The sequence below is a fragment of the Scyliorhinus torazame genome, chromosome 10, assembly GCF_047496885.1.
Source record: "Scyliorhinus torazame isolate Kashiwa2021f chromosome 10, sScyTor2.1, whole genome shotgun sequence".
NCBI lineage: Eukaryota > Metazoa > Chordata > Chondrichthyes > Carcharhiniformes > Scyliorhinidae > Scyliorhinus > Scyliorhinus torazame.
Window position 1 is genome coordinate 51476038 of NC_092716.1, and position 23260 is coordinate 51499297.

The following is a 23260-nucleotide window of genomic DNA, read 5'->3' on the forward strand; positions in this document are numbered from 1 at the left end:
CCTGGGTCAGTCAACCTGTTCGCCGCTGTGAAGGCTACCCTTTTGTTAAACAGTATGACCAGCCCCCTCACCCTTGCGCCGAAGCACACCTGTATGCCTGTCCCACCCAACCTTTCCTTCCCCTCAGTTGGTCCTTCTCTCTTAAGTGGGTCTCTTGAAGAAAGACTGCATCAGCCCTCAGGCATTTTAGATGGGCAAATACTTTGTCAAGACCCCTCAAGATCTTGTGTTTCAATCAAGTTGTGTCTTCTAACTCCAGCGGGTACAAGCCTAGCCTTTCCAACCGTTACTCATAAGATAATCCGCTCATTCCAGGTATTAGTCTAATCAAACTTCTATGAACTGTATCCAATGCATTTACATCCTTCCTAAATAAAGAGACCAATAATGTACTCAGTACTCCAGATTTGGTCTCGCCAATGCCCTGTATAACTGAAGCATGACCTCCCTACTTTTGTATTTGATTCCCTTTGTAATAAATGATAACATTCTTTAAGCTTCCATAACTATTTGCGCTGTGCCTGCAAACTGACCTTTTGTGATTCGTGCACTCAGGGCGCTGCAATCTCTCACCACTTAGAAAACATGCTGCTTCATCCTACCAAATGGACAACTTTGCATTTTCCTATATTATACTCCATTTGTTAGATCTTTGCCATCTCACAAACCTTTCTAAAATCTTTCTATAGCCTTATGTCCTCTTCATAACTTACTTTCCTGCCAATCGTTGTGTCATCGGCAAATTTAGCAATCATGCCTTCATTCCTGTTATAACCCGACCAGAGACATTGGGGTCTGCAACATCAATCCCCTTGGCCTTACCAGAATGTAATCTCTCCAGATAAGGGGGCAGAGCTACACCCTTAAGCAAAGGTTCCATCAGACATAAATACCCCAGCCCAAGTGTGGACCGGGTGCGGGAGACCCTTTAGGGAGTAGGAGTTGTATCTAATAGGCTAAATAAATAGAGTTTTTCTAACAGTCATTGCTTCCGTGTGGTTGCTCGCCTGGAACTTTACACTGGCAACAAGGGTGAAGTGGAGCTGCGGGAGACGCCATTTCCTCCAGACCCAGCCCACCTTAACTAGGTCTCAAGAGACTTCCCAATTGGCTGCAGGAATGCCACTCATTGGGAAATTGGAGACGTTTGACAACAAGACGGGTGACGTGACAGGACCCAATATATTGAGCGGATGCGTTATTTCTTTCGGCTTAACGATATTGTGGCCGACAAAACGCAAACAGTGACCCTCCTCACAGCCTGCGGAACAGAAACTTATAACATCATCAAAAGTTTAACATCCCAGCTTCACTCGACACCCGTTACTTTGCAGAATTGGTCACGTTGGTGGGCAACCACTTTGATCCGAAACCACCTCTTATTGCCCACCGTTTTCATTTTCACACAGCAACACAGCACCAGGGAGTCAGTGGCCGACCTTTTGGCCCATTTGCAAAAACTCACTGAGTTTTGCAAATTCGGCCCAGCTTTATCCAAGTGGCTCAGAGACCGGCTAGTCTGTGGCAACCCAAGAACACTTGCTGGGGGAAACAAACCTCGATTCACAGAAGGCGTTCGACATAGAACCTTAGTTAGGCCACACTTGGAGTATAGTGTTCAATTCTGGTCGCCACATTACCAGAAGGATGTGAAGGCTTTAGAGAGGGTGCAGAAGAGATTTACCAGGGTGTTGCCTGGTATGCAGGGCATTAGCTATGAGATGTTGAATAAACTCGGTTTGTTCTCACTGGAACGACGGAGGTTGAGGGGCGACCTGATAGAGGTCTACAAAATTATATGGGGCATAGACAGAGTGGATAGTCAGAGGCTTTTTCCCAGGGTAGAGGGGTCAATTACTAGGGGGCATAGGTTTATGGTGCGAGGGGCAAGGTTTAGAGGAGATGTACGAGGCAAGATTTTTACACAGAGGGTAGTGGGTACCTGGAACTCGCTGCCGGAGGAGGTGGTGGAAGCAGGGACGATAGTGACGTTTAAGGGGCATCTTGACAAATACGTGAATAGGATGGGAATAGAGGGATACGGACCCCGGAAGTGTAGAAGATTTTAATTTAGATGGGCAGCATGGTTGGCACAGATTTGGAGGGCCGAAGGGCCTGTTCCTGTGCTGTACTTTCCTTTGTTCTTTGACATAGCCTTGACCAGGGTAGACGATAGGCGCAAAGCAACAGGTTCAGGAGTTCGGGTCATGGCCATCATAAACCTAGGGCATTTGGCCTGGCGCGAAGCATTCCCCCAACCCCCCCCGGCTGCAGTTCAGGGCACCCACCACTGGGGGAGCCCGGACCAGTGTCAGCACTTTCCCGATGAGAGGCGCAGATGCTCCACCACACCGGAGACGCCCAACCAGCGGTGGGAAGGACACACTGCTACCTGGAGAAACAGACGGAGAAGCGCCAGCGGTAAAGCCCCTCCACCTGCCACGTCCAGGGAGGACCAGGTTGATGCCGACCAGCACCTCTATTGTGTACCAGCACCTCTATTGTATCTCCACGGCGTGTGTTGCACCTATTCAGGTCGCGGTCCGGATAAATGGTTTTCCCATCCCGACAGAGCTTGATACGGGGGCCACGGTCTCAGTTGTCAGCCAACACACGTACCACAATGTCCGCTCTGGCATCCGTAGTATGGTGGTGCGAGATACACTGTCGAGGTTGGCGACGTATACAAGGGAACCATTGGAAATTGCAGCCACCTCGGAGGCCCCTGTGGAGTGGTGAGTGCAAATCGCCAACCGACCAATCATTCCTGTAGTTCAAGGTTCGGGCACCAGCTTGCTGGGGCGGGATTGGCTGAAACACCTCCGACTGGATTGATAGGTGTGCTGTATGTATCCTGATGGTCCAGATGAGGTGCTGGCGTGATTCCTAGGCATTTTTCAGGACTGATTGGGAATCATCCGAGGGGCCTCCACCAAGATCTTTGTGGACGCCGAGGCCCAGCCACGATATTTTTGGACCTGCCCTGTCCCCGACGCATTGAAGCCTAAGGTAGACATGGAGATGGACTGCCTGGAACAGCTGTAAATCATCCACCCCGAACAGTTTGCGGATTGAGCTGTACTAGTAGTGCCGATCATGAAGACTGACGGCTCCTTTCGTCTGCGCAGCCATTATAAAATTAAGGTAAATCAGGCGACCCGTTTGGACGTTATCCAGTGCCCAGAATTGTATGCTAGGCTCAGTGGCAGGCGTACTTTCACCATGCTCGACATGAGCCATGCTTATTTAGTTAGTCTTGACCCTGGCTTCGCAGAAATAGGTGACTGTCAATACCCATCGGGGTCTTTATGAGTATACCAGGTTGCTTCTTGGAGTCTCCTCCACCTGTGCCAGCGGGTGATGGAGAACATTCTCTGCGGATTGCCCCAGGTTGCAGTATACCTCAACAACATTTTGACCACCGGATTCACCGACCGTGACCATATGAAGGATCTGGAGGACATGCTACGTCAGTCCAAGGCTGCTGGAGTTTGGCTGCAAAGGGAAAAGTGTGTCTTTCACACCAAAGAGGTGACCTACTTGGGTTACAATGTGGACCGAGATGGCTTCCACCCAGTAGATGATAATGTTTGTGTGATCGAGCAGGCCCCCATACTGAAAGACCTTACGGATCTCTGCTCTTTCCTGGGCTTGATAAATTATGGGAAGTTTATCCCCAATTTGGCGACCAATCTAGCTCCACTACATCTGTTGCTTAAGGAGGGCAGCGGTGGTTTTGGGACCTACCGCAACAGATGATGTTTGACGGGGTGAAATGGCGGCTCTCGTACTCACGTCTGTTAACGCATTTTGACACATCCATGCCTTTGCTCCTGACCTGCGATGCTTCGACTTACGGCATCGGGGCTGTTTTGGCACATCAGGAGGGCGACGGCACGGTACAAGCTATTGCGTTTATTGCCCACATCTTGGTGGCAGTGGATACGCAAATTGAAAAGGAAGATCTGGCAGTGGTTTCCGCGGTAAAGAGGTTCCACCATTTGATTTGATTTGATTGATTATTGTCTCATGTATTAGTGTACAGTGAAAAGTCTTGTTTCTTGCATGCTATACAGACAACGCATACCGTACATAGGGAAGGAAGGAGAGACTGCAGAATGTAATGTTACAGTCAGAGCTAGGGTGTAGAGAAAAGATCAACTTAATACAAGGTAGGTCCATTCAAAAGTCTGATGGCAGCAGGGAAGAAGCTGTTCTTGAGTCGGTTGGTACGTGACCTCAAACTTTTGTATCTTATTCCTGACAAAGAAGGTGGAAGAGTGTATGCCCGGGGTGCGTGGGGTCCTTAATTATGCTGGCTGCCTTTCCGACGTACCAATAAGTGTACGGGCATACCTTTACGGTTTATACACACAAGCCCCTGATGGGTTTGTTTAAGGAGGATAGGGCAATTCCCGCTATGGCATCCGCCCGCATTCAGCACAGGCCGCTGCTCCTGGCGGCTTACGAATATATGTTGGAATATCGGCTGGGGGCCAAGATCCCCCATCGCAGACGCCCTTAGCCAACTTCCGCTGCCCACCAGCACGCCGACACCCGCAACCCCAGATGAGATGATTGCAGCGTTACACTTCATGGACTCTTTGCGGCCCAGGTAAAGGCGTGGACCCAGACAGATCCACTGTTGGCCATGGGTCTGCCACATAGTACTGTACGGACTCAACTTCACGCTCTCCCAGATGATCTGTGTGCATTCACCATGAAGGTGGCAGAGCTCAATGTCTTGGATGGCATTTTGCTGTGTGGATCCCGGGTGGTCGTATCCGAGAGGGGCCAGGAGGAAATCCTGCAGGACCTCCACAGCGGACACCCAGGGTCTCGAAGATGAAGATGTTGGCCCGGAGTTATGTATTGTGGCTCAGGATAGATACGGACATCGAAATATTGGCAAAACAATGTAAGAGGTGCCAGGAGCACCAGAAGCTTCTCTCTGCAGCTTCACGCCACCCATGGGAGTGGCCAACCATGGTCGCAAACCCACATTGATTTCACGGGACCTTTCCAAGGAGCCGTGTACTTACTCATTGTAGACTCATTGTAAATTATCACTAGTGATAATTTACCAAAATTCACTAGACTCTGGGGTGGTCCCGGCGGATTGGAAATTAGCAAACGTGACACCACTGTTTACAAAAGGAGGTAGGCAGAAAGCGGGTAATTAGAGGCCAGTGAGCTTAACTTCGGTAGTAGGGAAGATGCTGGAATCTATCATCAAGGAAGAAATAGCAAGGCATCTGGATGGAAATTGTCCCATTGGACAGACGCAGCATGGGTTCATAAAGGGCAGGTCGTGCCTAACTAATTTAGTGGAATTTTTTGAGGACATTACCAGTGCGGTAGATAACGGGGAGCCAATGGATGTGGTATATCTGGATTTCCAGAAAGCCTTTGACAAGGTGCCACACAAAAGGTTGTTGCATAAAATAAAGATGCATGGCATTAAGGGGAAAGTAGTAGCATGGATAGAGGATTGGTTAATTAATAGAAAGCAAAGAGTGGGGATTAATGGGTGTTTCTCTGGTTGGCAATCAGTAGCTAGTGGTGTCCCTCAGGGATCAGTGTTGGGCCCACAACTGTTCACAATTTACATAGATGATTTGGAGTTGGGGACCAAGGGCAATGTGTCCAAGTTTGCAGACAACACTAAGATAAGTGGTAAAGCAAAAAGTGCAGAGGATACTGGAAGTCTGCAGAGGGATTTGGATAGGCTAAGTGAATGGGCTAGGGTCTGGCAGATGGAATACAATGTTGACAAATGTGAGGTTATCCATTTTGGTAGGAATAACAGCAAAAGGGATTATTATTTAAATGATAAAATATTAAAACATGCTGCTGTGCAGAGAGACCTGGGTGTGCTAGTACATGAGTCGCAAAAAGTTGGTTTTCAGGTGCAACAGGTGATTAAGAAGACAAATGGAATTTTGTCCTTCATTGCTAGAGGGATGGAGTTTAAGACTAGGGAGGTTATGCTGCAATTGTATAAGGCGTTAGTGAGGCCACACCTGGAGTATTGTGTTCAGTTTTGGTCTCCTTACTTGAGAAAGGACGTACTGGCACTGGAGGGTGTGCAGAGGAGATTCACTAGGTTAATCCCAGAGCTGAAGGGGTTGGATTACGAGGAGAGGTTGAGTAGACTGGGACTGTACTCGTTGGAATTTAGAAGGATGAGGGGGGATCTTATAGAAACATATAAGATTATGGAGGGAATAGATAGGATAGATGCGGGCAGGTTTCCACTGGCGGGTGAAAGCAGAACTAGGGGGCATAGCCTCAAAATGAGGGGAAGTAGATTTAGGACTAAGTTTAGGAGGAACTTCTTCACCCAAAGGGTTGTGAATCTATGGAATTCCTTGCCCAGTGAAGCAGTAGAGGCTCCTTCATTAAATGTTTTTAAGATAAAGATAGATAGTTTTTTGAAGAATAAAGGGATTAAGGGTTATGGTGTTCGGGCCGGAAAGTGGAGCTGAGTCCACAAAAGATCAGCCATGATCTCATTGAATGGTGGAGCAGGCTCGAGGGGCCAGATGGCCTACTCCTGCTCCTAGTTCTGATGTTCTTATGACACCCATTCAAAGTGGATGGAGGTCCACCGCATGTCCACGTCGCGGGTTACGATTGAGAAACTCCAACAAACTTTCAGCTCCCATGTGCTTCCCGAGGTGTTAGTGTCAAACAACGACACAGCTTTCACAAGCCCGGAATTTGGCCACTTTCATGACTGTGGGCCTGGTGCGGGAGACCCTTCAGGGAGTAGGAGTTGTATCTAGTAGGCTAAATAAAGTTTTCCTAACAGTCATTGCTCCAGTGTGGCCGCTCACCTGGATATTTACAATTCCCTTCATCCAAGTCATTTACATAAATTGCAAAATATTGAGGCCCAGCACTGATCCCTGCGGCATACCACTCATTACATCTTGCCAACGTGACAATTATCCACTTATGCCTACTTCTGTTTACTGTCAACTAGCCATTTTTTACAATCTTCTTTTATGTCAATATGTTATCCCCTACACTATGAGCTTTCATTTTCCATAATAACCTTTGATGTGGCATCTTTTCAAATGCCTTCTGGAAACTAAGTACAGTACATCCACTGGTTCCCCTTTATCCACAGCACATGTTACTTCTTCAAAGAACTCCAATAACTTGATTCAACATGATTTCCCTGTCACAAAATCATGCTGAGTCTGCCTGACTATTTTCAATGTTTTTAGATGCCTTGCTTTTATGTCTTTAATAACAGTTTCTAATATGTTCCCTAAGACACATATTAAGCAAACTGCCCTGTAGTTTCCAGCTTTCTGTCGCTCTCCTTTTTTAAATAAAGGAGTTACATTCACTATTTTCCAATTTAATAGAACCTTCCTTGAATTGGTAATTTTTGAAAATTAAAACCAATGCATCAACTATTTCACCAGACAACTCTTTAAGACCCCGGGATGAAGTCCATCAGGATCAGGACACTTGCCAGCCTGCATCTCAAACTATTTGCTGAGTACTAGTTTCCTGGTGATTGTAATTTTCACCCACCCTTCCATTTCCTGATTTAAAACTACTTCTAGGATGTATCCTCTATCATGAGGACTAGTAGTTAGCACTGCTGCCTCACAGCGTCAGGGACCCGGGTTCAATTCTTTTTTGTTAAATTTGGAGTACCCAATTAATTTTTTCCAATAATGAGGCAATTTAGTGTGTCAAATCCACCTACACTGCACATCTTTGGGTTGTGGGGAAGAAATCCATGCAAACACGGGGAGAATGTGCAAACTCCACATGGACAGTGACCCAGAGCCGGGATCGAATCTGGGACCTCAGCGCCATGAGACAGCAGGGCTAACCCACTGCGCCACCGTGCTGCCCTCCGGGTTCAATTCTGACCTTGGGTGACTGTCTATGCAGAGTTTGCACAATCGCCCCATGTTTGCGTGGATTTCCTCCGGATGCTCCAGTTTTCTCCCACAGTCCAAATATTGCAGGTTAGGTGGACTGGCCACGCTAAATTGCCCCTTAGTATCCAACTTTCAGGCAGTGTTACAGGGGTAGGCAGGGTGAGAGGGCCCAGGTAAGGTGCTCTTTCGGAGAGGCGGTGCAGACCCAATGGGCTGAATGGCCTCCTTCTGCACTGTAGGGATTCAATGATTCTATGAAAATACCTGTTCAATTCATCTGCTGTCTCCATATTTTCTGTTATTAATTCCCCAGACTTACTTTTGAGAGGGCCAATGCTCAATTTGTTAACTTTTCTTTTTAAAATATCTATATAAACTTACTCTCTCTTCATATTTCTAGCTAGCTTACCCTCATACTCTAACTTTTCCCTCCTTATTATTCTTTTAGTCTTTCTTTGCTGATTTTAAAATATTTTATCCAATCTTTTGATCTGCCACCCATCCTTGTGCAATTATACCCTTTTGATTAAGTTTGATACTATCTTTAACGTTTTTAGTTGACCATGTATGGTAGGTCCTCCCCTTGATAATTTTCTTTCTTATGGGAATGTATTCTGTGTGTTCTGAAATATCATCTGAAATGTCTGTCACTACATTTCTATTGACCTATTCCTTAACCCAGGCTTGTCCAACCTTTTTACTCGGGGGAACAAATTTTGCATTTTTTTCTCACTGAAGGGGTCAGACGAGCAAATTTAAGAGCCGTAACATTTGGCACAACAATTTTTTTTTTTAATTAAAAAATTTAGAGTAGCCAATTATTTTTTTTACCAATTAAGAGGCAATTTAGAGTAGCCAATCCACCTAACCTGCACATCTTTGGGTTGTGGGGGTGAAACCCACGCAGACATGGGGAGAATGTGCAAACACTACACGGACAGGGACCCAGGTCCGGGATTCGAACCTGGGACCTCAGCGCCGCAGTCCCAGTGCTATCCACTGCGCCACATCCCGCCCTCCATTTGGCACAACAATTAACTGAATTTCAAAAAATCATTATATATTAAAGTAAAAAGTTGCTGAACAAAAGTAAAGCAAGGTCATTGCATTAATTTGATATGTTAAAAAAGTAATTAAATCTGACCATAATCCCAACGTGAACCAAACTCCCAACTTCTCACTCGGTCTACATCTCACTCAGGCGTAGTCTTGTGCGCCACACGCCCTTTTCTGAAGCCAAGTTGGAGCCAGGCTCCTCTGTGTTCTTAACAACGGCAGTAGGCTCTCTTGTGGCCTGACAATTCACCAAGGATCTCTATGTGGGTGCCCGTCAGTCTTCTTCTATATAGCATCCCACCAAAGTCCCATCTGTGTCCTCTGGAGAGAGTATTGCCCAGTCATCTTGTGTGCTTAAAGCGACGTTGTGGTAATGAGATCATTGTAGATTAAAGATGTACGTTGTAATCGGTGTTAATCCTAAAACCTGTATGTAATTGTTAAGGGAGGGGGGGGGGATATTATCATAATTTTTTTTCAGGTTTAATAAAAGTCTTTCCCTTGTTAAAACTAATTAGTGGTCCTCTGACTCTGTTCCTCCATGTGCTATACATAAAAGTAAAAGCCACAATCTTTTGAGCCAGGTTTCATAGATTTCAAAGAATTCAGTGCTGAAGAAGGCCATTAGGCCCATCGAGTCTGCACCGGCCCTTGGAAAGAGCACCCACCCAAGCCCACACCTCCACCCTATCCCCGTAACCTAGTAACCCCACTTAACCTTTTTTGGGGCTACCAAGGGCAATTTAGCATGGTCAATCCACCTAACCTGCACATTTTTGGACTGTGGGAGGAAATCGGAGCACCCGGAGGAAACCGACGCAGACAGGGGGAGAACTTTCAAACTCCGCACAGTGACTCAAGCCGGGAATCGAACCTGGGACCCTGGAGCTGTGAAGTGGTAGTGCTAACCACTATGCTACCGTGCTGCAACTGCCAATGGCAGTTGAAGATGCATTCACTGACGTTGACCACTCACATGAGATCACTGAATATTTTGAAGCACTGCAGCCAGGCCCTTGGGCTCCTTGAACTGACATCTGTGGCTTCATGCTCCCATCCCCTTTGCAGTGCCTGGAGGTTTTTCTGGGCACCTGCAAAAACATGACCTTTCTCCTCATTTGGGCAGCATGGTAGCACAATGGTTAGCACTCTTGCTTCACAGCGCCAGGGTCCCAGGTTCGATTCCTGGTTTGGGTCACTGTCTGTGTGGAGTCTGCAGCTCTCCCTGTATCTGCATGGGTTTCCTCCGGGTGCTCTGGTTTCCTCCCACAAGAAGACGTGCTGTTAGGTGAATTGGACATTCTGAATTCTCCCTCTCTGTACCCGAACAGATGCCGGAATGTGGCGGCCAAGGGCTTTTCACAGTAACTTCATTGCAGTGTTAATGTAAGCCTACTTGTGACAATAAAGATTATTATTATTACTTTGCAATATATCAGAGAACCTGGTAGCTCTCTCTCTAGCCTGTAGTTCGATGGGAATCGTAGTCCTTCTCTGGAACATTTTATGATATACGGTTTCACCAACTGCTGCTGTCTGAATGCACTTCCCCTTTAGGAGGTAGAGGTTGCCTATGAATTGTGCAGTTAGCTGTAACTTGTGCTAACCACATAAACACCTGGGCTGCCTGCTAAATATGTAGCAGTCAGTAGTACATTTAGCGCTAGGCTACATGTCACATTCATTGGAGTTAGAAGGCAGCAAAGCTGGGGGGGTTGCCTGCATTATGTCAGTTGGGTACAGTTTAATAGCACATTGTGATCTTTGCATCCTAAAACCTCTATTTCTTAAAGTTTTAGCCCCAGGGTGCAGACCATTTTACTAACCATGCAGCAGTAGGAGATTCCAAATCCCCAAAAATAGCTCACAACAATCCCTGTTTCTTGATGCACTGGAGAACCCATCAGAAATTACAAGCACCTTCAGTATGAGTAAAGAATGGAAACTGAGGTTCAGGTTCTGAATTGCTTATGGCAATATTAAATCTTGTCCCTAGCAGAGAGATACACTACGGGGCTTGTTTGGAACAATGTGGGGACACAGAGAAATCAGAGAAGAAGTGGGATACAGAATTGAAGTGGTAGAGTTTAACAACTGTACATGCAACAAAAATCATAATCTTAAGTCTGGTCAGTAGTTCAAGTAGTCCCCATTGACTAGATTTTTAATACTTTAAGTTTATATATATTAAATATATTCCTTGGAATATTTTAACATTAAAATGAAATTAGTAGTTTTGTAAATACAAATGCATGTGTGCATGTTACAGTCTGTTACCTCAGAGTCTGAAAAGATAAATTAATCAACAGCCAAACAAGGAAAACAACTGAACAAAAGGTGCTTCACAATTGTAGCAATTTCAAATCCCAAAGCTCTGGCCTTGCATTGCCACTGTTAGCTCCACAGTAATTCTAGGTTAACTGTTAGCTGGAGGTCTGGTTTGTGATATAGGGCAATGCCAACAGGTTTGTGATATAGGGCAATTCCCCTTTTGGCCGACCTTCTCAACCTTGCCCCTCACCCGAGGTGTGGTGACCCTCAGATTAAATCACCACCAGTCAGCTCTCAAAGGAGAGAACAGCCTGTGGTCCACAGGGACTGTGGAAGCATTTAATCCTACTGAATTTAATGAGAACAGCTGTCAAAAAACAATATTTATAAAGTTAGACCTTTCTGGGTGCAGCTTTGTAATTCTAACAACTTTACTTTGAAGTTGTCTCTGGCTGCGTGAAGCATACGCATCAGAGGTAAGCAGCATTATTACTGTGCTGAGCCAATCGTTTTATTTTATTTATAAATTTAGAGTACCCAATTAATTTTTCCCAATTAAGGGGCAATTTAGTGTGGCCAATCCACCTAGCCTGCATATCTTTGGGTTGTGGGGGCAAAACGCACGCAGACATGGGGAGAATTTGCAAATTCCACACGAACAGTGACCCAGAGCCGGGATCGAACCTGGGACCTCGGCGTCGTGAGGTAGCAGTGCTAACCACTGCACCACTGTGCTGCCCATGCCGAACCAATCTAACAGCAGTTACAAAATTCCTCATTATCTGAAAACAGATTTTATCATAGAAGCATACATCCATTTCATCACTTACAAAAATTCCCTCTTCAGAATCTGAAGAGAAGAAACACTACTTTCATATGGAGAGATGGGAGTAACAAAAAAGGAAGAAACTAATAGAACATTATCTGCACATGTTTCCTGGTATCAGTCAGCTGTAGCAAGTAGTTGAGGACCAATTAGGATTTCTTTCAAGAGTTGTTTTGAGTTAGATTGTGAGATACAAACTAAAATCTAAAAGGAAGTAAAGAAAAGCTGCTAATGGTACCAGTTCAGGTTATATTTTCAAAGCTTTAATTGGTGTCTCTGGGGAATGACGCCAATGAAGCTTGGATATTAATATTTGCATGGGGATGAAGATTAGGATAAAATATGTTGATAGAGCTGAGGAAGCACAGGTAGCACAGTGGGTAGCACTGTTGCTTCACAGCTCCAGGGTCCTAGGTTCGATTCCTGGCTTGGGTCACTCTGTGTGGAGTCTGCTCATTCTCCCTGTGTCTGCATGGGTTTCCTCCGGGTGCTCCGGTTTCCTCTCACAAGTCCCAAAAGACATGCTGTTAGGTAATTTGGACATTCTGAATTCTCCCTCTGTGTACCCGAATAGATGCCGGAATATGATGACTAGGGGCTTTTCACAGTAACTTCTTTACAGTGTTAATGTAAGCCTACTTGTGACAATAAAAAAAAATTAAAATGTGCAATTGTTTATGATTAATAATACTGCTGTTCACTCCTGATGTGAATGTCTCATGCAGTTAGTATTTTCTGGCCAGCAAACATACCAGATCATTTGAGGCTGAATATTAAGATTGTTTTGAACCTGCTGTCTGACACCTGTGTGTGTTCACAAGCTGCTTTTGGATAAAGCGTGGGCACAGCACGAGTACCAATTTATTTGATGAGCACATTTAAATGGTGGGAGAGTGAATGTATTGACTTAGAAGTTACTGAGCTTAACGTTGTTAAAAGTCTACATTATAAGGGAAAAGGGTGGAAAATTCCACTTCGAATAATTTGTTTTACCTCATTACGCACAGGTCTGTATTTGGTTTGATAACGACTTAGTTCCATATTTAAACGATGGATGGTCATTTTAAAGGCATCATTTTCATCCACAAGTTCCTGGGCTTGCTGTCTGAGTCCAAGTAATTCTGTTTTTTCATCTAGAAATGGTCATTAGAAAGTTAAAACGAGTTTTGATACTTGTTCAAATTTTACTAACAAATGGTTTCAAAAATATTTGATAAAGAAGAAAGTAGATTTCTATTGTGCTCAATAAAATATAAAAAAGCATCTGCAGTATTAAAATACAATGCACTTTATAGTGATGTTTTCAATAAATGTTTTACTTTTGAAATTAAAGAGTTTTAATCTTTCAGCTGCAACTATATTATTGAAGGAAGGATAATATTCCAACCTTCCCTTGGTCGGCGACTCTCATCTTCATGTCGCTTATGATTGTCTTTTTCCAGTCGTTCCACTTTATAGTTCATCCTTTCGAGCTGTTGCGTCAGGCTGTAAGCCTGATGGGCAATGACCTGATTTTCAGAAACCAATGTTTGGTTTCTTTCCTTTAGTTCTTGTAACAGCTCCTTTCGGATCTCCATCAGATCTCGGTTAGCTTTAACTGTTAAATCTGCAGTACCACAAATACAACATCATTTCACATTTAACACACCAAAACAAAGGATAACAATATGCATATCCATGAAAATAATTCAAACCCATATACAGCATTTAAAAATTTTAGATTAAGTTAAATCACATGCATATTTTACATAGTTTCTGGAAGTTATTTCTGCTGTACCGGAGATTTGTGTGACCAAAATACACCAAAGTGTTAAAATTATTCTTAGTTTGAAATAAAAGCCATTTGCATTGCATTTTACGTACTCCCCTTATATACCCCTCCTTAAAACCTCTTTGTACAAGCTTTTGGTTATCTTCTCCAATATGAAATATAAATGAAAATAATTTCTTAACATACCTATAGTCTGCATAGAGTTCAAAGAACAATTTCAATAAAATACTTAATGTCAATCGACGTCAACATTGCTAAAAATGTATAACTGAATTCGTCCTTTACATGGATTTTTTCTTTTAAATTGCAGTTGAGAATCTACTTGTAATTTGTAGTAGATTGATTTGAGATTTATATAAATGAGTAAAAATACATTTTTCTAAATCAGTCATTTAAACCTGGCTAACAGTTGCAAAGAACAATTAAAATATGTTAATCATCCAGAAAGATTCATAAACAATAAGTCCTTTATAAGTTTTTATTTGTAAGGTTATTTAAGGTAATTCAATACATGACTAGTTCTGATAGGAACGTTTGTTGGATGGGGTGAGTAATTGAAACCAGTTGGATACTCAGCTACCAACTAGAAGATAATAAGCTCTAATTCCAGGTCCACCTACATTTAAATTTTCTTACTTCAATGATTAGATTTTCATAATTTCTGAACAACTATAGATAATGGAATGACCAATATTCAGAAATTGCACATGGAATGTGACAACATATTCTATCATTCCACTTTTCAATTTTTGGTCTGTGCTAATTAATCACAAGCTAGTGGCAGCTAGAGTATCACAATTGGCCTCATTGTTCATCATTGTCATTGTTCCTCATTGTCAAATAAGGCAAACCCTCACCCAACAATGGGTCACAAGGTAATTGGTCCAATACTGTACATTTGATTAAGGTATATTTTATGATTAAAATTGCTCTCGCACCTGGTTGCGTCTCCTCTGAAATTATTTCTATTTTTGATTTCTTCTTTTTTCGAGTTGAAGAAGATGGTGTTCTGGGGCTTTCAATACTCATGCTGTTCTTCAAAGCTTAAGAACAAGGTGTTATTATCAAAAGCAGCAATTGCATCTCTGCTGTTGATACTGACAATACCATTTTAAGACATCTTTTCTTCGAACAGTGTAAGTAAAAGCTCAGCAAAGAAGAAGTTATCAATCACATGTCAGTTTCAATTAGTATGTAAACTCCTTCTTGAGTTAACTGCCAGAAGGCTGACCCACAGCCTATACCATGGACAAGGAAGCAAGTCCCAAATTCACCCCGACTTGAATGGGGATCAAACACTATGCTGTTAACACCAATCTGATCAATAATCAGCTAGCCAGCCAGCCACACCTCATTCCCCACCAAGACAAAGGAGGCATTTTCGGTAAGGTTGCAAAAAAAAAAAAGAGGTTAAAAAAAAAGGGAGAAGAAAGCAGAGAATCAAGAACTGCATTAATCACAGACAGAGAATTGAGGTTGTAATGACCTTTGGATACGTTTTACAATTGACCTCTTTGTAAAAAAACACTATGTAAATGTAAGGCTTTTTCCCCCTTCTAGTCCATTGTTGAGGGTCACAATATTCTGTCCATTTGAGGCAACAAGCCACTTTTATTTCCTCTAAGTTCCTCCCTTCATTCCCACTCTGGCTTTAGTCTCGTAACATTATCCGAACAGAGCTCAACACAAGTTTCAAGTACAGTATCTTCTTTTTCTGTGTTGACAAAGCAGCCCACTTGATCAGAACCCATCCATCACCAATGCACAATGGCAGTAGTGTGTACCATCTACAAAATGTGCTGCAGTGCCTCACCAATCCTACTTCAACAACATCTTCGAAAAGCCACAACCTCTACCACCTAGAAGGATAAGGGCAGGGGATGCAGGGAACACCATCATCTGCAAGTTCCCTTCAAGCCACACACCATACTTCGAATTAATATCAATGTTCCTTCACTGTGGGCGGGTTAAAAACCAAAAACTCCCTTCTTAACAGCACTGTAGATGTATATGTACCTCATGGACTACAATGCTTCAAGGCAGTGGCTGGGCTTGCCAAGGACATCTAAAGATGCACAATAAACACTGACCTTACCAGCAGTACTCACATCCCATGCAATAATCTTTAAAAACCTCCGCAGACCGCTAAACAATTACTTTATTAACTTCCGAGTTTTCTATAATACTTCATTCCCTTTACAGCAGGGGCGCTTGTGATGTGGGGTGAGTCGTCTTCCAATTTCGGTCTTTCACACATACCACCCACATCTGTTCCACATCAGTAGCAGAGCCTTTAGTGGTCTCACACATGCATTCTGGAATGTTCTTCTCAAATCCTTCCATCCAGCAATTTCACTGCGTACTTTAAAATGTTTACCCAAAACCGACTTCTGATTTCCTCCGCAATGTCACTTCTCTTGTGAATGCTTTGGAAGATCTTGCTATGTTGAAAGCACTTAAACTACATTTTTGCTTCCATTCTCCGGGATTTTCCGCCGACGGGATTCTCCGTTTTGCCGCTCCCCGGGGGTTTCCCGACGGCGTGGGGCTGCCCCACAATGGGAAACCCCATTGACCGGCTGGTGTAACGGAAAATCCCGCTGGCGGGTCGAGGCTGAAAAATGGCGTGGCGGGGCGGAGAATCCAGCCCACTGTCTTTCTCCAGGTGTCAAATTCTCACCCTTCATTCTAGACTTTTTCTTGCTCCCACATTAGCTTTCAGCTATTCTCCAATTCCTGTCAGCAAATCTTTACTCTCCGTATCCTGTAAATGTCTGCTGTTAAACCTTCTCTTTTGACCTGCTATATGTCAGTCTGTCTGATTTGAAGCTGCATCTTCTCTCTGATTTGCAGATCACAAAATCAACCCCAGTGCCTAAATATCCAATGTAGTCTTGTCCCAATCCACTGGCCAGGATATCAACTGGTACTTCAATCTTTATATTAACTTGCATTTTCCCTGTCTGACTGCCTAATATGATACTGCAGTTTTCTGATTAATTTATACATGATGTTCTTTTTATCTTCACATTAGTGCACTATTACTAATGTGATTGAGCCGGCAATCCGGCAAACTTTAACCTGGGGTTACCCCATCTCTGGATCTGTAAAGATTTAATCACCTGCTAATGGTCGCATTCCAAGCATTGTTTGGCATCTTTGAATCTGTCTATATATGTGTTTCTGGAACATCACTAAGGACATTCAAATGGTCATTGGATAGACATATGGACAATAAGGGAATAGTGTAGATGGGCTTTAGAGTGGTTTCACAGGTCGGCGCAACATCGAGGGCCAAAGGGCCTGTACTGTGCTGTAATGTTCTATGCCTCTTCATTCACCTGAGGAAGGAGCAGAGCTCCGAAAGCTAGTGACATCGAAACAAACCTGTTGGACTTTAACCTGGTGTTGTAAGACTTCGTACTAATGTGATTGGCACCTAAAGCATATACTTCTGTATTGTACTTAAAAAGCTTCTGTGTGATACAGCTGATTAAAAGGAAATAAAGGCACTGTCTGGCATTACCTGGGACTGGACTGGACTCCTGAATTGCCTGCTCTGTTTCAATTTCTTGTTGTCCCTGAAATCAAAATGAATAATATTTTTAAAACTTTGTTTCACAAAACCAATTTGCATGTGGAACTATTGCCACTTTAACCTATTATGCCTCCTCTGCAATACACCCGTGGCAATATTACATATTTTTAATAACTTTCAACCCACAAGAGATGGTCATTGGGCAGTGACATTGTCTATAATTTTACCAATTAAGTCCAATAACTTACCATATAAATATTCTTTGAAGAGCACATTACAGACTACTGCAAAGTTGTCATATGAATGCTCAATCCACTGATATCAAATTATTTATTATTCAAAATAAGGGTTACCTCATTTATAATATATTCAGAGGATAATAAAGCTCTTGAACAATTTCTGAGTCAATATGTGGTTGAAAATTGAGTCAAGCTTTATGGTGATACAGTTGCTGTGTTGCAGCTGTAGCATGTGGGCTTGACAAATTTCATTCCAGAGTTGATCAGCTGGCGCCCAAGCTTTGAACATTGTTAATCATTCGGGGGGGGGGGGGTTTACTGAACACTTTGTACCCCTTAGGTACTTCAGATTTAGTCTGTGATCAGGAACGGGGGCTAAGACGATGAGTGAGTCAGGTGTGGGAATCCAGAAGATAGCAACAGCAGAACCTCAGCCCTTGCATTTGTCCAACAGGTTTGATGCTCTTGCTGCTTGTGTGGATGAAAGCAGAGGCTGCAGGGAGGATCACAACATGCATATATGGGAGCCATTCAAGTGGGTGAGAAAGAAGGAATTAGTTGTAAAAGGAGACGGCACAGTTAGGGAGTGCATACTATTCTCTGTAATTGAGAGCATGAATCCCAACGGTTGTTTTGCCTTTTTTGGTTCAAGAGCTAAGAGGACAGCTCCTCGGTGTTCGAGAGTATACAGTAATTATGTACTGTTTGAAACATACTGGAATAATCATGGGCAATTTTGATCATATAGATTGGACAAATTAAATGTGCAAAGTTAGTCTGAAGGATGAGGTGACAGGGTGTATTCAGGACAGTATATATTCTGGAATCAACCAAGGAGCAGGATATTTTAGTCCTGGTGATGTTTATTGAGACAGAATAAATTAACAATCGCATAGTAAAGGATCCATTTCGCAACAGTGAATATGATAGAATTTCCCATTCGATAAAAATGCAAGAAATTTGTGCCTGAAACTAGTGTTTTAAACTTCAATAAAGGCAATTACAAGACTATGAAGACAGAGTTGACTAAAGTGGATTGAGAAAATAGGTTAAAAAGTAAGGCAGTAGAGAAGCATTGACAGACATTTAAGGAGATATTACATACTTCTCAACGAAGATGCATTCGATTGAGAAAGACAGAGAAGGGTGTACCATCATTACTAGCTGTGTCAGGAAACAGAGGTAGTTTTAAATAATCTATATCTGTATTTGTGAATATTAGAAATAAGGCAAAGCTTTAAATAAGTGTAATTTTGTGTTTCTGCATTTGAAAGGGTTACTGACTTCAGTTTGGTTTTGATGCATGCATGATAATGAGGGTTTACAACGTGAAAGCAAACAGGATTTAAAGGAAAACTAGGTTGCCACTTAGGAATCAGCGGCTATCCTAGGAAAGAAAGAATGTTTGACCTAGTTGGAAGCTAGAGCCAGGAGAAACTAGACAGGACAAGGGAGCAGACTTCTGAAAAGAACAAAAAGTCCCAAGAACAGGATGTGGGAACATAAAGAAATTCTCAAAAAGACAGTTTAATTTAAAGAACCTTATTTAACAAGAAGTTGAACAAGGTCGTGTTCATGAGAAATCAATTAAAAAGCGACTTCTGGTTGCATCCATGAGCTGAGCTGTCGCAGGAAAGGTGGCTCTCTCCTAGAAACGTCTGTTCAGACCCTTTAACCCCGTTAAACAGGCGCCAAAAGTGCAAAATGTTCCCCGGTTTAACCCCCATCTACTACTTAACCGACCAGGATGCCGACGAGGCAGCAACCAGGCCGCAAAACCAGTAAAAGCAGGGAGGGGGAAACCTCAACTCCAGAACAGGGAGACATGCGTGGTCGCCCAGAACCAAGCATGACGGACCAAACAAGGGGTGCAATTTTCCCATCGGGAGACTAAGTCCCGGCGCCGGAGTGAAAACCGGAGTGTTTCACTCCGGCGTCGGAGGCCGCTCCCAGCCCCCTATTCTCCCGTCCCCGGGGGGCTAGGAGCGGCGCTGCGTCATTTACGCGCGTAAAAGCGGCGCCGCGTAAATGACGCGGCCGGCGCTGCGTACATGACGTAATCCGCGCATGCACAGGTTGACCGGCGCCAACCCGCGCATGCGCGGTTGCCGTCCTCCCTGCGGCCGTCCCGCAAGAAGATGTCGGATGGATCTTGCGGGGCGGCGTAGGAAAGGAGGTCCTCCTTCAGAGAGGCCGGCCTGCCGATCGGTGGCCAGACCCCTTTTGAGTCCCCCCCCCCAGCGTTCCCGCGCTGTTCCCGCTGACAGCGACCAGGTGTGGACGGCGCCAGCTGGAACCTGTCGTGTTGGCAGGCCGCTCGGCCCATCCGAGCGGCGATTCTCCGAGCGGCCAGCTGTGATTCTCGCCCCGCCGGTTTGGGGTGGGGGGAGAGATCGCGTGCGGGTGCCGGGGCGGCGTGGCGCGCGCAGCGCCCAGGCGATTCTCCCACCCGGCAGTGGGGGGGGGGGGGGGAGAGAGAATTCCGCCCAAGATCACCAATGCCAGCCAGCCTATGGTGGAGTTCAACACAACCGAGCTTCCCTATGAAAGGGAAATCATGTTTGACAAATGTATTTGTTTGTTGAGGATGTAACAAGCAGGGTGGATAAAGATGGATACAGTCATACAGCACAGAAAAGGTCCTTCGGCCCATCAAGTCTCTGTGGTCAAAAACAATCACCTAACTATTCTAATCCCATTCCCAGCACTTGGCCCATGGCCTTGAATGCCTTGGCATCGCAAGTGCACATCAAAATACTTCTTAAATGTTATAAGGGGGTCTGCCTCCATCACCCTTTCCAGCAGTGAGTTCCAAACTCCCACTACCCTCTAGTTTTTCCTCACACCCGCTCTAAACCTCCTGCCCCTTACCTTAAATCTATGCATGCTGGTTATTGATCCCTCCACCAAGGGGAAACGTTTCCTCCTGTCTACTCTATCTCTCGCCCTCATAATTTTATTCTATGTCCCTCATAATTTTATACATCTCAGTCACGTACCCCCTCTCAGTCGTCTCTTCTTCAAGAAAAATAATCCCAGTCTATCCAATGTCTCTTCATAAATAAAATTCCCCAGCTCAGGCAACATCCATAGTGAATATCCTCTGCACCCATTCCAGTGCTATCACAGTCCTCCCATAATGCGGATTCCAGAACTACACAAAATACTCTAGCTGTGGTCTAACCAACGTTTTATACAGTTCCAGCGTAACCTCCCTGCTCTTAAACTCAATGCCTCGGCTAATAAAGATGTACAATACTCGAATTTGTAAAAGACATTCAGTATGACATCACATAAAAGATTACTGTACAAGCTCATGGTGGTGGGTATAATGCATTTGCATGGGTAGAAAATGAACTAACTAACAGGAAACAGATACCTGGAATAAACGCCCATTTTCAGGTTAGCAAATAATAACTAGTGGAATACGACAGGGGTTGGTGCTGGGACCTCAATTACTTACAATCTATATTAATCACTTGGATCTTATGCATTATTGCCAAATTTTCTGACACAAAAACAGGTAGAAAACCAAGTTGTGAAGGGATATAGACAGGTTAAATGAGTGGGCAGCAAACTCGCAAGATCATTGTCACGTAAGGTTTAGAAGATAGTATAAAAGGACAATAGATAATCCAGAGTAAGAATAATTAACGGGGGAGAGCCGACATCAATGGAGCAAGAATGGAACTGGGCTGGATCGACTGGAACGAAAGGTTGGCAGGAAAAACTACAGCTGAACAATGGGCTACCTTCAAGATAAATGATCCAGCCACAGTCATGGTATATTCCCTTAAAATGGGAAATGGGCAAACAAATCCAGAGCACCCTGGATGAAAAAGGAGATAGAAATTAAGATAAAGAAGAAAAAGTGTGCACAGGACAGGTGTCAAGTAGAAAATACAATTGAGAACTAAGAGAAATATAGAAGGTTCAGAAGGCATGAAAAGGCAAAGATGGATTATGAGAAAAGACTGGTAGCCAATAAGTCTTCCATAGACATATAAATAGTAAAAGGGTGGTAAGTGGAGTAGGGCCCATTAGGAACCTAAAAAGGAATTTACACATGAAGGCAGAGAGCTTGACTGAGATAGAACATAGAACATTACAGCGCAGCACAGGCCCTCCGGCCCTCGATGTTGCACCAACCTGTGAAACCACTCTAAAGCCCATCTACACTATTCCCTTATTGTTCATATATCTATCCAATGACCATTTGAATGTCCTTAGTGTTGGCGAGTCCACTAATGAATACTTTGCATCTGTCTTTTCCAAGAAGGTAGGTGTTCTCTAGGCCACGGTGACAGAGGAAACTCTATCACTAGAAGGATTCAAAATTGAAAGGAAGGAGTGTTAGGTAGACTGGTACTTAAAGGATACTGAAGGAATGAGAGTCGAAATTGCAGCAGCACTGGTCATAATCCTTCAGTCTTTCATAGACTTAGGGGAGGTGACAGAGGGCAGGAGAATTGCAAACATTATGACCTTGTTCAAAATAGGTTGTAAGGATAAGCCCAGCAATTACTGACCAGTCAGTTTAACTTCAGTGGTGGGGAAGCTTCTAGAAACAATTATTTGGGATAGAATTAGTAGTCACATTTAAAAACGTCAGTTGATTAAGAAGAGCCAACATGGATTTCTAAAGGGAATTTCTAAAGATTAACTAACTTGCTTGAGTTTTTTGAAGAGGTAGCAGATAGGGTCAAAGTGGGTAATGCTGTTGATGTAGTATGCATGGCTATTCAAAAGGCAGTCTATAAAGTGCCTTGTAAGAAAAGTTATAGCTCATGGAATAAAAGGGACAGTAATAACGAGAATGTATAATTAGCTGAGAAATAGGGAACAGAATAATGGTCAATAAATAGTTTTCGGGCTGGTGGAATATTTGTAGTGGAGTTCCCCAGGAGTCGGTATTGGGACCCTTGTTTTTCCTGATATATATTAATTATCTAAATCTTGGTGTACAGGGGACAATTTCAATGTCTGCATGCGCCACAAAATTTTGAAGCATTGTAAACTGTGAGAAGGGAAATGGTTGAAGGTGGAGGACAGGTGGAGAGAGCATTAATAAAGCATATAGTACCTTGGGCTTTATGAATAGGGGCAGAACAAGGTTATGCTGAACTTATACAAGTCACTAGTCAGGCCTTAACAGGAGTACTGTGTACAGTTCTGGGTGCTATAAGAAGGACGTGAACACATTGGAGAAAGTGCAGGTTTACAATAATGGTTTCAGTAATGAGAAACTTTGGTTATATGGGCAGATTGGAGAGGTGGAACTGTTTTCCTTGGAGAGAAGGCTAAGAGGAGATTTGATAGAGGTATTCAAAATCATGAGGCGGTTGGACAGAGTAGATTGGGAGAAATTGCTCCCGCTTATAAAGGGATTAAGTACGAGAGGGCAGAGATTTAAAGTAATTTGCAAAAGAAGCAAATGTGGTGTGAAAAAAAACTTTTTCGCACAGCGAGTGGTTCGGGTCTGGAATGCCTGCAAGTGTGGTGCAGGCAGGTTGAATTGAAGCATTCAAAAGAGCATTAGGTGATTATTTGAATTGAAACAAAGTACAAGAATACAGGGAAAAGGCAGTAGAATGGCAATAAATCATAATGCTCACTTGTGGAGAACCGGTGCGGACAAATGACCCAAAT

The 23260-nt window shown here is 43.7% G+C and overlaps 1 protein-coding gene across 3 annotated transcripts in view; it reads right to left on the reverse strand.

The window, feature by feature from the left end:
- cep89 (centrosomal protein 89) overlaps positions 1 to 23260 on the reverse strand; it is a 174539-nt gene that overhangs the window by 93159 nt on the left and 58120 nt on the right. For all 3 annotated transcript variants that reach the window (XM_072518099.1, XM_072518097.1, XM_072518098.1), the window contains 4 exons: positions 17361 to 17415; positions 14773 to 14877; positions 13451 to 13669; positions 13057 to 13196 (listed from right to left, as the gene is read on the reverse strand). In XM_072518099.1, the coding sequence (XP_072374200.1) occupies positions 13057 to 13196; positions 13451 to 13669; positions 14773 to 14877; positions 17361 to 17415 (519 nt within the window). The remainder of the gene's footprint in view (positions 1 to 13056; positions 13197 to 13450; positions 13670 to 14772; positions 14878 to 17360; positions 17416 to 23260) is intronic.